Below are 15,770 nucleotides of genomic sequence, written 5' to 3'. Positions count from 1 at the left end.
TCGTTCTCCTTCAGCCTTTTTATACGAGGGTCCCTCAACAGGCATGACAGCATGAAAGACCCCATTTGCACAAGGTTGGATGCCGAGCTACTCATGTCCAATTCCTCGTCCTCACTGATGTCATTGAAGGTGTGTTCTTCCCCCCAGCCACGTACAACACCACGGGTACCAGATAGGTGACAACGAGCACCCTGGGATGCCTGCTGTGGTTGGTGTTCCTCCTCCTCAAAGCCACATTCCTCCTCTGACTCCTCTTCCTCACACTCCTCTTCCAGTGTTGCCGCAGGTCCAGCAATCGATGGTAAGGCTGTTTCTGGTGGTGGTGATGGTGACCACAACTCTTCCTCTTCACGCTCATCTACGGCCTGATCCAGCACTCTTTGCAGGGCACGCTCCAGGAAAAAAACATATGGGATGATGTCGCTGATGGTGCCTTCGGTGCGACTCACTAGGTTTGTCACCTCCTCAAAAGGACGCATGAGCCTACAGGCATTGCGCATGAGCGTCCAGTAACGTGGCAAAAAAATACCCAGCTCCGCAGAGGCTGTCCTAGCACCCCGGTCATACAAATACTCGTTGACCGCTTTTTCTTGTTGGAGCAGGCGGTCGAACATTAGCAGTGTTGAATTCCAACGTGTCGGGCTGTCGCAAATCAAGCGCCTCACTGGCATGTTGTTTCGCCGCTGAATATCTGCAAAGTGCGCCATGGCCGTGTAGGAACGCCTGAAATGGCCACACACCTTCCTGGCCTGCTTGAGGACGTCCTGTAAGCCTGGGTACTTCTGCACAAAACGTTGCACAATCAGATTCAACACATGTGCCATGCACGGCACATGTGTCAACTTGCCCAAATTCAATGCCGCCAACAAATTGCTGCCGTTGTCACACACCACTTTGCCGATCTCCAGTTGGTGCGGGGTCAGCCACTGATCCACCTGTGCGTTCAGGGCGGACAGTAGTGCTGGTCCGGTGTGACTCTCTGCTTTCAGGCAAGTCAACCCCAAGACAGCGTGACACTGTCGTATCCGGCATGTGGAATAGCCCCTGGGGAGCTGGGGGGGTGCAGTTGGTGTGGAGCAAGACGCAACAGCAGAAGAGGACTCAGCCGAGGAGGTTAGCAAAGAGGATGGAGTAGGAGGAGTAGAGGAGGTGGCAGCAGGCCTGCCTGCAAGTCGTGGCGGTGTCACCAACTCCTCTGCAGCAGAGCCACTCTTTCCATGCTTGGCAGCCGCCAGCAGGTTTACCCAATGCGCAGTGTAAGTTATATACCTGCCCTGACCGTGCTTTGCAGACCAGCTATCAGTGGTCAGATGGACCCTTGCCCCAACACTGTGTGCCAGACGGGACATGATTTCCTTTTCCACAATAGAGTACAGGTTGGGGATTGCCTTTTGTGAAAAATAATTTCGGCCGGGTACCTTCCACTGCGGTGTCCCAATAGCGACAAATTTTTTGAAGGCCTCAGACTCCACCAGCTTGTATGGTAAAAGCTGGCGGGCTAAGAGTTCCGACAAGCCAGCTGTCAGACGCCGAGCAAGGGGGTGACTCTGTGAGATTGGCTTCTTACGCTCAAACATTTCCTTGACAGACACCTGACTGTGGGCAGGTGAGCAGGAACTGCTGAAGGTGAGAGGCGGAGGGGCGGGTTGTTGATAGGGGGCATGGAGGACAGCAGTGGTTGACGTGGCTGAAGATGCTGGACCAGGAGGAGGATGGTGGCTTTCAGTTTGTGTGCTGCTTTTACTCATGTGTTGATCCCATAGGCGTTTGTGATGTGAGATCATGTGCCTTCGCAAAGCAGTTGTACCTAGGTGGGTGTTGGACTTCCCACGACTCAGTTTCTTTTGGCACAGGTTACAAATGGCATCGCTGATATCAGAGGCAGACACACAAAAAAAATGCCACACTGCTGAGCTTTGCAAGGACGGCATTCTGGTGGTGGCAACAGCTTGCGTTGATTGGCGTGCTGTCTGGCTGACCCCGGGTGCCGAATCTACATGCTGTCTGACTGCGCCACTAGCTCCTTGCGATGACCTCCTCCCCCTTCTTCCAACTCGTCTCCTCCTCCTCTCTGTCTCCACATCTGCACTTTCCCCCTTCTTCTTCTGCTCTTCGAGCAGGCACCCAGGTGACATCCACAGACACATCGTCATCATCAGCCGCTTCACTTGACAACTCAGCAAAGGCAGCAGCAGCAGGTACAACATCATCATCATCATCATCACAATGTACGTCCATGTGTATAATGCTGCCTGACTGAGACATATCCCCGTTATCTACATCCTCTGGCACTAATAGTTGCGCATCACTTATTTCTTCCAACTGATGTGAAAATAACTCCTCTGACGGATCAAGTGAAGCGGCTGTGGTGCTAGTGTTGGTGGTGGTGCCGGTGGGCTGGTGAGTGGTAAATTGAGAGGTGCCCGAAGCTGAGCTGGAGGAGGATGGTGCATTAAGGTTCCGAGCGGAAGCTGTAGACGATTGGGTGTCCTGTGTAAGCCAGTCAACTATGGCCTCAGAATTTTTTGAGTTCAGGGTCTGTGGTGGCCTCTGAACACTTGGCATTATTCTAGGGCCTAAGGAAATCACAGCACCGCGACCACGACGGCCCTTGCGGGGTGGCCTGCCTCTGCCTGTCATTTTTTTTTAATGTGTTGTTACTGTTGTACTATGAGTGCAAGCTGCTGTGCCACCTTATATATCAGTGGTGGGTGGGCAGTGGCACAGTACACTCTCTGTGGACCTGACAGCAGTCACTGGCACCCAGGCAACTGCAATTTAAAAAATATATATATATTTTTTTACTTTGCAAGCTGCTGTGCCACCTTATATATCAGTGGTGGGTGGGCAGTGGCACAGTACACTCTCTGTGGACCTGACAGCAGTCACTGGCACCCAGGCAACTGCAATTTAAAAAATATATATATATTTTTTACTTTGCAAGCTGCTGTGCCACCTTATATATCAGTGGTGGGTGGGCAGTGGCACAGTACACTCTCTGTGGACCTGACAGCAGTCACTGGCACCCAGGCAACTGCAATTTAAAAAAATATATATTTTTTTTTACTTTGCAAGCTGCTGTGCCACCTTATATATCAGTGGTAGGTGGGCAGTGGCACAGTACACTCTCTGTGGACCTGACAGCAGTCACTGGCACCCAGGCAACTGCAATTTAAAAAAATATATATTTTTTTTTACTTTGCAAGCTGCTGTGCCACCTTATATATCAGTGGTGGGTGGGCACACAGTGGCACTGCAGTGGGCACAGTACACTCTGTGGACCTGACAGTCACTGGCAGCCCAGGCAACTGCAATAATAAAAAATATTTTTTTTTTCAATTTATTGCAACAAGATGCTGTGCCACCATATATATATCAGTGGTGGGCAGTGCACTGCAGTGGGTACAGTGCACTCTGTGGACCTGACACAGCACTCACTGCAATTATGACAGAGGAAAAAAAAAATTTTTTTGGGGGACGCTAAATATATATATATGTATATATATAAATAAAAAAAAAAACTCAATTACCAGCCCTTAAAAGGGCTTTTGGGGACACCAGACATCCCAAGTCTCCCGCAAGTCGCGGGAGACTCCCGCTTTCCGCCCTGAGCTCACGGACACCCGCGAGCTCAGAGCAATGTCCCGGCTCTGTGTGTGAGTCAGATGACTCATCGATGCAGGCAGAAGAGTGTGTCAGCAAGCCTGCACGGAGCCGAAGTAGATCCGGCTCACAGGCGGAGTGATATGAGTCATGCACTCCGCCTGTGGGAGGAGCTGAAGCGAGCAAGCAGAGGCTTTGCTCTCTACTACAGCCACATCTTATACTCCAGGAGGCATTTTGGCGCGCGGGGGGACCAATCATCGTGACACCCCACTCTGTGACAGACACAGTGACCTAACCTGAGAGCAGCACCAGAGAGCCAGCACCTGAGACCAGTACCAGCAAATGACCAGCGCCAGTACCAGCACCAGTGACCAGCACCAGTACCAGCACCAGTGACCAGGCCAGTACCAGCACCAGTGACCAGGCCAGTACCAGCACCAGTGGACCAGACCAGTACCAGCACCAGTGGACCAGACCAGTACCAGCACCAGTGACCAGCACCAGTACCAGCACCAGTGACCAGGCCAGTACCAGCACCAGTGACCAGGCCAGTACCAGCACCAGTGACCAGACCAGCACCAGTGACCAGGCCAGTACCAGCACCAGTGACCAGGCCAGTACCAGCACCAGTGACCAGACCAGCACCAGTGACCAGGCCAGTACCAGCACCAGTGACCAGGCCAGTACCAGCACCAGTGACCAGACCAGCACCAGTACCAGCACCAGTGACCAGGCCAGTACCAGCACCAGTGACCAGGCCAGCACCAGTACCAGCACCAGTGACCAGGCCAGCACCAGTGCCAGCCCCAGTGACCAGGCCAGTACCAGCGCCAGTACCAGCACCAGTGACCAGCACCAGTGACCAGGCCAGTACCAGTACCAGCACCAGTGACGAGGCCAGCACCAGTGACCAGCACCAGTGACCAGGCCAGTACCAGTACCAGCACCAGTGACCAGGCCAGTACCAGCACCAGTACCAGCACCAGTGACCAGGCCAGTACCAGCACCAGTGACCAGGCCAGTACCAGCACCAGTGACCAGGCCAGTACCAGCACCAGTACCAGCACCAGTGACCAGACCAGCACCAGTACCAGCACCAGTGACCAGGCCAGTACCAGCACCAGTGACCAGGCCAGTACCAGCACCAGTGACCAGACAAGCACCAGTACCAGCACCAGTGACCAGGCCAGTACCAGCACCAGTGACCAGGCCAGTACCAGCACCAGTGACCAGCACCAGTGACCAGGCCAGTACCAGCACCAGTGACCGGGCCAGCACCAGTGACCAGCACCAGTGACCAGGCTAGTACCAGCACCAGTGACCAGACCAGCACCAGTACCAGCACCAGTGACCAGGCCAGTACCAGCACCAGTCACCAGACCAGCACCAGTGACCAGGCCAGTACCAGCACCAGTGACCAGGCCAGTACCAGCACCAGTGGACCAGACCAGTACCAGCACCAGTGACCAGCACCAGTACCAGCACCAGTGACCAGGCCAGTACCAGCACCAGTGACCAGGCCAGTACCAGCACCAGTGACCAGACCAGCACCAGTGACCAGGCCAGTACCAGCACCAGTGACCAGGCCAGTACCAGCACCAGTGACCAGACCAGCACCAGTACCAGCACCAGTGACCAGGCCAGTACCAGCACCAGTGACCAGGCCAGCACCAGTACCAGCACCAGTGACCAGGCCAACACCAGTACCAGCCCCAGTGACCAGGCCAGTACCAGCGCCAGTACCAGCACCAGTGACCAGCACCAGTGACCAGGCCAGTACCAGTACCAGCACCAGTGACCAGGCCAGCACCAGTGACCAGCACCAGTGACCAGGCCAGTACCAGCACCAGAACCAGCACCAGTGACCAGGCCAGTACCAGCACCAGTACCAGCACCAGTGACCAGGCCAGTACCTGGGACCAATCCTGTTTAATTTATTCATAAATGATCTAGAGGAGGGGATATCTAGTACAATCTCAGTATTTGCAGATGATACTAAATTAGGCATGCCAATATCTTCTATGCAGGATGTGGAAATCATGCAAGCAGACCTGAACAAAATAACGGGGTGGGCAACTACATGGCAGATGAGATTTAATGTAGAAAAATGTAAAGTAATGCACTTGGGGGCCAGAAACCAGAAAGCAAGCTACTCACTAGGGGGGGAACCTCTGGGTGAGTCTAGGATGGAAAGGGACCTGGGGGTACTGGTAGACAACAGGCTTGGAAGTGGCATGCAATGCCAAGCCGCTGCAAGCAAAGCCAACAGAATACTGGGTTGTATAAAAAAGGGGATTCACTCCAGAAATAAAGAGATTATTCTTCCACTCTACAAGACTCTGGTCCGGCCACATCTGGAGTATGCTGTCCAGTTCTGGGCACCGGTCCTCAGGAAGGATGTGCTGGAACTGGAGAAAGTCCAGAGAAGGGCAACAAAAATAATTAGGGGAATGGAGGACATCGGCTATGAGGAAAGACTACAAGCACTGAACCTATTCTCTCTGGAGAAGAGACGCTTGAGGGGGGATATGATATCAATGTACAAATACTGTACTGGCGACCCTAGCATAAGGAACAAACTATTTAGAGTAAGGGAATACAATAAGACACGTGGCCACTCACTAAAACTAGAGGAAAGGCGGTTTAACCTTAAAGTGCGTAAGGGGTTCTTCACTGTAAGAGCGGTAAGGATGTGGAATTCTCTTCCGCAAGCAGTCGTATCAGCGGGGAGCATTGATAGTTTCAAAAAACTATTGGATGGACACCTTAAAGACCACAACATACAGGGGTATACAATGTACGGTTAAAAGCAAACACACACACATAGGTTGAACTGGATGGACTTGTGTCTTTTTTCAGCCTCACTAACTATGTAACTATGTAACTATGTAACTATGTAACCAGCACCAGTACCAGCACCAGTGACAAGGCCAGTACCAGCACCAGTGACCAGGCCAGTACCAGCACCAGTACCAGCACCAGTGACCAGGCCAGTACCAGCACCAGTGACCAGGCCAGTACCAGCACCAGTGACCAGGCCAGTACCAGCACCAGTGACCAGCACCAGTACCAGCACCAGTGACCAGACCAGCACCAGTACCAGCACCAGTGACCAGGCCAGTACCAGCACCAGTGACCAGGCCAGTACCAGCACCAGTGACCAGACAAGCACCAGTACCAGCACCAGTGACCAGGCCAGTATCAGCACCAGTGACCAGCACCAGTGACCAGGCCAGTACCAGCACCAGTGACCAGCACCAGTGACCAGGCCAGTACCAGCACCAGTGACCGGGCCAGCACCAGTGACCAGCACCAGAGACCAGCCCCAGTACCAGCACCAGTGACCAGGCCAGTACCAGCACCAGTGACCAGACCAGCACCAGTGACCAGACCAGCACAGTGACCAGGCCAGTACCAGCACCAGTGACCAGACCAGCACCAGTGACCAGGCCAGTACCAGCACCAGTGACCAGTACCAGCACCAGTGACCAGTACCAGCACCAGTGACCAGGCCAGTACCAGCACCAGTGACCAGGCCAGTACCAGTGACCAGACCAGTACCAGCACCAGTGACCAGGCCAGTACCAGCACCAGTGACCAGACCAGCACCAGTGACCAGGCCAGTACCAGCACCAGTGACGTGGCCAGGCCAGCACCAGTGACCAGTACCAGTGACCAGCACCAGTGACCAGCACCAGTGACCAGGCCAGCACCAGTGACCAGTACCAGCACCAGTGACCAGGCCAGCACCAGTGACCAGTACCAGCACCAGTGACCAGGTATACTGATTACATTTCATTTCATTATTCTCTGGTAGTGTTAAATTGGAAAGGGGGGGGGGGTGCGGCGCGTGCGTGGGGGGGGGGGCGGCGGCGTGTGGGGGGGGCCTAACCTCCCTGAAATGAGTTTTTGCAGGTTGGGATGTCTGGGACACTAGATAGATAGATAGATATATATATATATATATATATATATAAGAAGAAACAACTCAATTACCAGCCCTTAAAAGGGCTTTTGGGGACGCTAGATATATATATATATATATATATTTATATATATATAAAAAAAAAAAAATTACACAAATACCAGCCCTTAGAAGGGCTTTTTGGGGTGCTGTCCTTACAGCAGTAGTGGACCAAGAACACTGCAAGACCAGGAACACTGACTAACTGTCCCTAGCTTAACAGCAGCAGCAGCAGCTCTCCCTACTCTCACTACACACACTGCTTCAGAATGATCTAAGATGGATGCTGCCCTTGCTTATTTATAGGAGGTGGGAGGGTGTGGGAGGGAGGTATGCTGATTGGCTGGAAATGTGTCTGCTGACTGTGAGGTTCAGGGTCAAAGTTTGCCTCAATGATGTATTATGGGGGGCGGACCGAACATCGCATATGTTCGCCCGCAGCGGCGAACGCGAACATGCGAAGTTCGCCGGGAACTGTTCGCCGGTGAACAGTTCTATACATCTCTAATAGGCACCTTTAAAATACCAGGAAATACACCGCTATTTTTCAAAAGAAATTCAAAACAAAATGTACACGTTTCAGGGTTCTGCTTAGGCCGTTGATACTTTTACATGTTTCCTAAATGATAGTAAATGTTAACTTTTTGAATTTAGGTTCCCCCTAAGGCTAGGTTCACACTGGTGTGATTGCATACATTGCATGTGATTAGTGCTGCATTCTGTATGGCTGAAATTGCATCACACCCGCACCAAAATGGTGCGGAACCCTTTTTTTCCTCACATCCATGCGATGCGATTCTGGCAATTGCACTGCATTTTGCGATCTGTTTCAGGGTGTCGTTAAGATAACATTGACGCCCGCAGTAGATCGCATGGATGCCATGAAATTACTTAGAGTGTGATGCAATGCAAGGAAAAGCAGATAATCTTGTGCATTTCCCGCATTCCATTAGTGTAAACCAAGGCTTAAGTGGTTGTAAAGGCATAATGTTATTTACCTTAATGAATTCTCTATATTAAGGTAAAAAATCTTCCATGATCAGCTCCCTTAAGCCTTCCCCTAAATACTTACCTGAGTCCTTTCTCGGTCCAGCACTGTGCCCAAGAGCAGCAGCTCTGCTATCTCTCTCTTTCTCTCTCCTCACAGACCTCCAGAGGCAGCATTGGGGCAAATGGCCCCTGCTGCTGGCAATCACACCCTGTGAGGAGGGAACAGGTGGCTGGGCCAAAGCATGCTGTTTGTGTCTATGGACGCACACAGCCTGGCTTGGGATCGAGTCCGCATGAGTGCCCCCATAGCAAGGAATAGAAGGTACAGGCAGGGGACCTTAGAAAAGGAGGAAAGGGACCATTTTGTACAATACTTTTGCATAGAGAAGTTAAGTATAACATGTTCATAATTTTAGGGAAAAAAAAAACCTTTACAATCACTTTAAAGCTGATCTCCATGCTTTAACGACGTTTAAATATCGCTTAATGGCTGAATCTGAGGCCGTGACATCATCTGCCTGCCTCTCCACACCAGCCTATCAGAAATAACTTTGTATCTATCCATAGAAAACAAAGTTCACGGGAAATGGCTGGGCAGCATTTAGCTCAACTTGATTTTGTGAAGTATCCGTCCCACTACTGGAACACAATGCTGTAAACTATATGGAGCTGAGGCTACATACAGTTCATACAGCTCTGACAGCCACTGCATGAATTAGTGAAGCATTAGTGAAGTAAATAGTTGGACAAGCTTGATGCAAAGGAACTACCTAACTCTTTTACTGCCAGAGCCATTTTTCATTTTATGCACACGTTTAAAAAAGCATTTTAGGCCTGAAGATTACATAAAACCTCCAAACATTAAATATTTTCTGAAAGCATACAGCCTAGACAATAAAATTGTGGTAGTTTTAATGTCATACAATATTAGTGCAACGGTTTAGGAAGCACAGAATTTCAGTATAAAACAGAGTTAAAGCGGAGTTCCACCCTAGTTATACATTTTTTTATAAAAATACCCCCGGGACAGTCAGGGCTAGCACATTCCACAATGGCTAGCCTCTGATCTGTCCCGGGTTGCACTTACCTTTCAGGAGAAAAACTTACCTTGAAATTGTCTTCTCCAGCGCTGCCATCTCGGGTGTGGGCAGCTTGAAGCCAGCGCGATCCTCTTCCGCGTCCTCTTCGGTCCTCTTCCTCCTTCTTCGGTCCCACGATGCACTGCAGCGGCCCCGACGTCACTTCCGGGTCGCGCGCGTCATCCCTCCACAGCTTCTGGGCATGCCCAGAAGCTGTTTAGAAGGGAATGACGCGCGCGCCCCGGAACTGACGTCGGGGCCGGTGCAGGCGCAATGATTCCTGGGAGCGATGACGTTCAGCTCCCAGGAATCATTGCAAAAGCCAGGAAGTGACGAATCGCCGTGGCCGCCGAGGGGAGGAAGAAGGAAGTAAGGTGAGTATATTTTCTCTAAAAGGTAAGTGAAAAAAAAAAAAAAATTGCGATTATCCATTTGTTTTTCAGGTGACCGGGAGCGAGAAGATGGAGGTAAGTATAAATTTCGGGTGGAACTCCGCTTTAACTTTAGGGCAATAAAAATACCAAATTTTTGGTAAAATATAAAAGATGAAGTTGTGTTGAGTAAATGGATTCCCAACATGTCAAACCTTAAAACTGCATGTGCCTGTAAAATGGCGACAAACTTCAGTATACTATATTTTCCATAGGCGATCCATATACAGTAGGTTATCAGTTTAGAGTACACTGTGAATAATGGGCCTACAATTATTGCTCTCAATCCAGTTTGTGCAGCAATATGTAACATGGATAGCACAATCAAGGTTTTTGTGTGTAGGTACCCCCCAATGCCTGTATTTATGTCTGTATGTGCATGGGAGTGGAGGGGGGCTTAACATTTTATTGGAAGGGGATTTTAAGTGCTTGGGTGGAACTTTAATACTTTACAGTTTGTAATGTTTTTTTTTTCATCACATAGGAGACAATAAGTCCTCTATGTAATAAATTATTTTGGTGACAGGTTCTTTTTAATGAGACACCAGGGGTCTAAAAGACCTCTGATGTCTCACCTGTCCTCCAATAAAAGCAATGCAGTGCAGACTGCACTGGATTAGTTTCTTCCCCAGCCTTACTGTATGGAGAAAGTAAAATGGTTACCAGGAAGTGACCTTTTACGCGTCGCTTCAGGGTCAGTAAGAGGAAGGGAAGGACAGTGAAGAGATATTCACTGGGCTGCCTCTACCCAGAAGCACCCTCCATGGTGGTCCTGGGAATGGCGTTAGGCATGCAAAGCCCAGGATACATGACAGGGGCTTGTGGAAGTACTCAGCAGTGACAATGAAGAATCAGCCTAAACAATGCTAGCCATAGCCCCTGCAACATTATTTCATCCCACGATAGTGCAAGCATATACAGTACATGAGAGTAACAACTCCGAATTCAGGAGCATGCAGCATTGTTGCTTTGCAGGATGCTGGTGGAATTCACTGGTAGGTTCAACAGGTATTCTCAGGACTTTGCGTGGGGACTAAGAGAACACTGTAAGTTAAGATGTTGCTTCACCTATAGGGGGGCATAGTTCTACTCTAATGTCATTTATAATCACTACTGTCTGATTATTATTTTTATTACTGCTGTTATTAGTTAAAATGTATTTTTCCTTTGCAGGTGACCATAAAATCAGTGCCTATGAAGGAACAGAACAAGAGCGCAAAGTGGTTGAAATAATTGTTCATGAAAATTATCGTAAGGTTACAGCAAACTATGACCACGACATTGCGCTTCTTAGGTTAAATGCTTCCGTCAATTATACTGAATATGTGGTTCCCATGTGTCTGCCAGAGACACAGTTTGCCGTAAGAGTTCTCATGCACCTCAGCAGCTCTTCCACAGTCAGCGGCTGGGGTCGCCTGTTGGACGGTGGGGCAACTCCTGACACCCTGAGGAGGGTGAACCTGCCTCGAGTTATGAGCCAGCAGTGTAGGGAACAGACAGGGTTGAATATTACAGAAAATATGTTTTGTGCTGGCTTTACCGATGGCTCCAAAGATGCTTGCAAAGGTGACAGTGGTGGCCCATATGTCACAAAGTATAAAGGAACGTATTACCTCACTGGTATTGTCAGCTGGGGCCTGGGGTGTGCTAAAGTAGACAAGTATGGTGTTTATACAAGAGTGTCCCGATATACAACGTGGATAAATAAGCACATGAATCAAACTACTACTTGAAGGTGTTATTACCCAGCATAATCTACATCTATTTAAAAATTCTAATAAAAATATCTGTTGATCTTTTGGCACTTTTCCACTGCAAGTACCGGCTAGTACCGGCTCGGCTCTACTCGGCCCTGCTTGGCCCTGTTTGCTTTTCCACTGCGGTACCGCATGGTATAGGGTCGGAACGGTTCGGTACGGTACGGTATAGGTTTGCTTTTCCACTAAAGTAGTACTAAAGTTAAGTGGGTGGGATAACAACGGGGTGGGTGTGATTCTCTGACCAATCAGTGGCTAGTAGTGACTGCATGCAAAGGATTGTGGGATATGGTACCAGTTTGGTACCTGTTGGAACCACAATCGAGTAGGTACTGTTTTTTCAGAGCCGTACCGTACCGTACCGTTCGGTTCCATGCAGTGGAAAAGCAAACCTATACCGTACCGTACCGAACCGTTCCGACCCTATACCATGCGGTACCGCAGTGGAAAAGCACAAAAGCGTGCCGAGCCGGTACGGTTCTATGCAGTGGAAAAGCGCCATTTGTTTCATAAAAATATGTTGTCATCCTGTCATTTAAAGCTAACCTGTGACCTACACAAAGCAGAACAATAAATGAACAATTCTTAATAAACACAGTATACAGCTAAATGTAATTTATTGTATACTCCCTTTTTCATGCGTGGATAAATTTGCTATCATCCTATGTATGTATGTACAGTATCTCACAAAAGTGAGTACACCCCTCACATTTTTGTAAATATTTTATTATATTTTTTCATGTGGCAACACTGAAGAAATGACACTTTGCTACAATGTAAAGTAGTGAGTGTACAGCTTGTATAACAGTCTAAATTTGCTGTCCCCTCATAAAAATTCAACACAGGCATTAATGTCTAAACCACTTGCAACAAAAGTGAGTACACCCCAAGTGAAAATGTCCAAATTGGGCCCAATTAGCCATTTTCCCTCCCCGGTGTCATGTGACTCATTAGTGTTACAAGGTCTAAGGTGTGAATGGGGAGCAGGGGTGTTAAATCTTGTGTTATCGCTCTCACTCTCTCATACTGGTCACTGGGAGTTCAACATGGCACCTCATGGCAAAGAACTCTCTGAGGATCTGAAAAAAAGAATTGTTTCCCTACATAAAAATGGCCTAGGCTATAAGAAAAATGCCAAGACCCTGAAACTGAGCTACAGCACGGTGGTCAAGACCATACAGCTGTTTATCAGGACAGGTTTCACTCAGAGCAGGCCTCATCATGGTCGACAAAAGAAGTTGAGTGCACATGCTCAGCGTCCTATCCAGAGGTTGCCTTTGGGAAATAGACGTATTTTCTCTGTCGCTCATTGACAGACGTAGTCCTCCTTGATTAATATCAACTCGGGTTATACTGCCCTCTACAGGAGTAGGACTAGACAGGAAAGAAAACGTTCTGGCCACACCTTAGGGGCAGTCCCAGAGGGTATATCCTCTCACTTCCTGCTACAGGATATCAGTTTTTTTCTGTCTAGTTAGGAATAAGGACCTAGATTCCTTGCTAGGATCTTCGGTCCTGGCATGATTTTTTTTAGAAATACTTTTTTTTAGGCAGCTTTTTCTTCTCCAGTGTTCCTGTGAGATCTTCAAGCAAGTACGCTGAAAACTGGGCGACGGGCTGGATGTTGAGATCCAGTGGTCACCCCAGTTCAGCCTATGAGTGCGTGCAGGCCATAGCTTTGCGCTGGGTCGGCCGCGACATAGTCCCACTGGACGGGGACTGACCCTGCGAGTCAAACGTCTCGCCTGGACACCAATGACCAGTTGCAAACTGAGTCACGGCGTCCGTATTGGTCGACAGCCCCCCCACCCCGGTGGAGAGGGGTTCTGTCAGGAGTTGGCGCCCGCCTGGTTCCGGTATGGTGAGTAGAATGTTCCCCCTCTCCCCCTGTTGGGTTTGTTGGTGGACCCGGGCCCCTCTCTGGGATGGTCGGACACTCAGTTTCTGGGTCCCCCCTCTATCCTATAAACACAGATCCCCCAATTTGAGTGTGATTTTGTGAATAAGAAACCAGGAGGCTTGGTTTGGGAGCTGACTATCTAAAGTCACTATATGACTGTAAGGGTGACTGAAGTCAGTGGCAGACTACCAAAAGGCATTACTATTGAGGTATAGAGGTATCCTACCTGTCACAGTGTGTATACAGGACGATGCCTGAGTTACTGCATCCGCAGGTCGCCATCCCTCCAGAGAGCCGGTCACTTCCACAGGCCGCACAGCCTCCCGCAGGCCGCACAGGCCGAGCGCACACTCCCGCAGGCCGAGGACACCTCCCGCAGGCCGCACAGGCCGAGCACACACTCCCGCAGGCCACTGCTAGCTTGCAAGCCGCCGCTATCCTACACAGGCCGCCGCCATTTTCCTGCAGATCGCACGAGGCCGCCATATTGGCGTAGCCTCGTGTCTCCAGCATGGGGGCGGCCATGTTTGAGGTGACCAAACACCTCGAGGAGCTATGGGGAGGCGTCGGAAGGCGTGTAAAGGGGCGGAGCCGCCTCCTTTTACCCAGGAAAGCAAAGCCAAAGAATTCCTGTCTGTAACAGACAGTGCTGGAACAGGTTGTATTGAAACTTCTGAGCATCAAGTGGTGAGCCTTGGGGTCTTGCTTAATCATGGACCCTGCCGCACATGTATCCCCACCTGATCCCCTCAAGGTGGCTGCAGGACCCTCCAGTGTCTCACAGAGTATGGATGCATTTACAGCAGTTTTGGAGTCTTTGGTATCCCGGGTGGAGATGGCCTATCAGGGACGGGGGTCAAGAAAGCGACCCCCGCCTACCCCTATTTCATCTGATACTTCAGATTCAGATTCGGAGATGGTCATTGCAGCTGCAGGTCCCTCTGCAAGGGCTGTTGTCTCAGGTAATGTTCCCTCAGATAGTGAGGAGGACGGTTCTACCTCCGCCATAACACAAGAGGAAGCATTGGTGGACGCACTAGTTGTGTCCGTCCGGGAAACCTTAAGACTTGAGGTTACACCGGCAGAGATAACCGAGATGGAAATTCCTTTTGGTACTAGCAAGCGTACCAAGATGGCGAAGGTGTTTCCCTTACCCAAATGTTTTGGTAATAAGATTAAAGAAGAATGGGATCATCCGAAACGAATCTTTTCGGTTTCCAGACACATTGCTAGACGCTATCCGTTTGAGGAATCCCTCATTAAAAAATGGACGGTACCACCAGTGGTGGATCCGCCGATTTCCAGACTAAATAAAGCCACTGTTATCCCGTTGGAGGACGCCCTGTCCTTTAAGGATCCGGTGGATCGAAAGGTGGAAGCGGAATCCCGCACTGTCTTTTCCCTGATAGGGTCAACCTTTAGACCGGTGGTTGCCATTGGTTTAGTTTCACAAACATTGACAGAATGGGCGAAATTGTTACGCCATGACTTAAAGGGGAGAAGTATCTCCAAGGCAGCGTCTGATTTGATGGAGAAAATTATACAAGGACTACAATTCGTATGTGACGCAGCCCTGGATGCCACTCCCTTGTTAGCACATGCATCCATGTCAGCAGTAGTCCTCAGACGTGTGTTGTGGTTAAAATGTTGGGCGGCGGATCAAGGTTCCAAGAAAGCTTTGGCGAATCTCCCTTTTCAGGGGGATCGCCTGTTTGGGGCCACCCTAGATGAGATCATAAAGGATGTCACTGGGGTAAGAGCACCTTTTTGCCGCAGACTGCTAAAGCTAAAGGACCTCGTAACAGGCGAGGACCTTTCTTCTCCGCTCATAAAAGGTTTGTTCGCTCCGCTGGGGCAAGCGTGAAGGGCAAAGCCCCCTCAGGAGGTTTCAAAAGGCACTGGTCGGGTAAACAAAAGACCGACTCAGCCAAACCTGAAGATAAGGCTAATACAGCCTGAAGGTGCGCCCCCACCCAGCTCAGGGGTGGGGGGATGTCTTCACCGGTGTTCAGATCCAGGGCTTTCCTGAATCCCGGACTAAGG

General features: G+C 49.9%; 1 protein-coding gene across 1 annotated transcript in view; it reads left to right on the top strand.

The window, feature by feature from the left end:
- The window catches only part of F7 (coagulation factor VII), a 36,501-nt gene extending 24,659 nt beyond the window's left edge, over positions 1 to 11,842 (top strand). Inside the window, exon 8 of the mRNA XM_082244612.1 lies at positions 11,244 to 11,842. Coding sequence (XP_082100738.1) covers positions 11,244 to 11,803 — 560 coding nt within the window. The 3' untranslated portion in view covers positions 11,804 to 11,842. The remainder of the gene's footprint in view (positions 1 to 11,243) is intronic.
- The last annotated feature ends 3,928 nt before the right edge of the window (positions 11,843 to 15,770 follow it).

Source organism: Pelophylax lessonae (assembly GCF_965119305.1).
Source record: "Pelophylax lessonae genome assembly, chromosome: 2".
Lineage (NCBI taxonomy): Eukaryota > Metazoa > Chordata > Amphibia > Anura > Ranidae > Pelophylax > Pelophylax lessonae.
The sequence above is the reverse complement of the archived record's forward strand: the minus strand, read 5'-3'. Positions and strand labels throughout refer to the sequence as shown.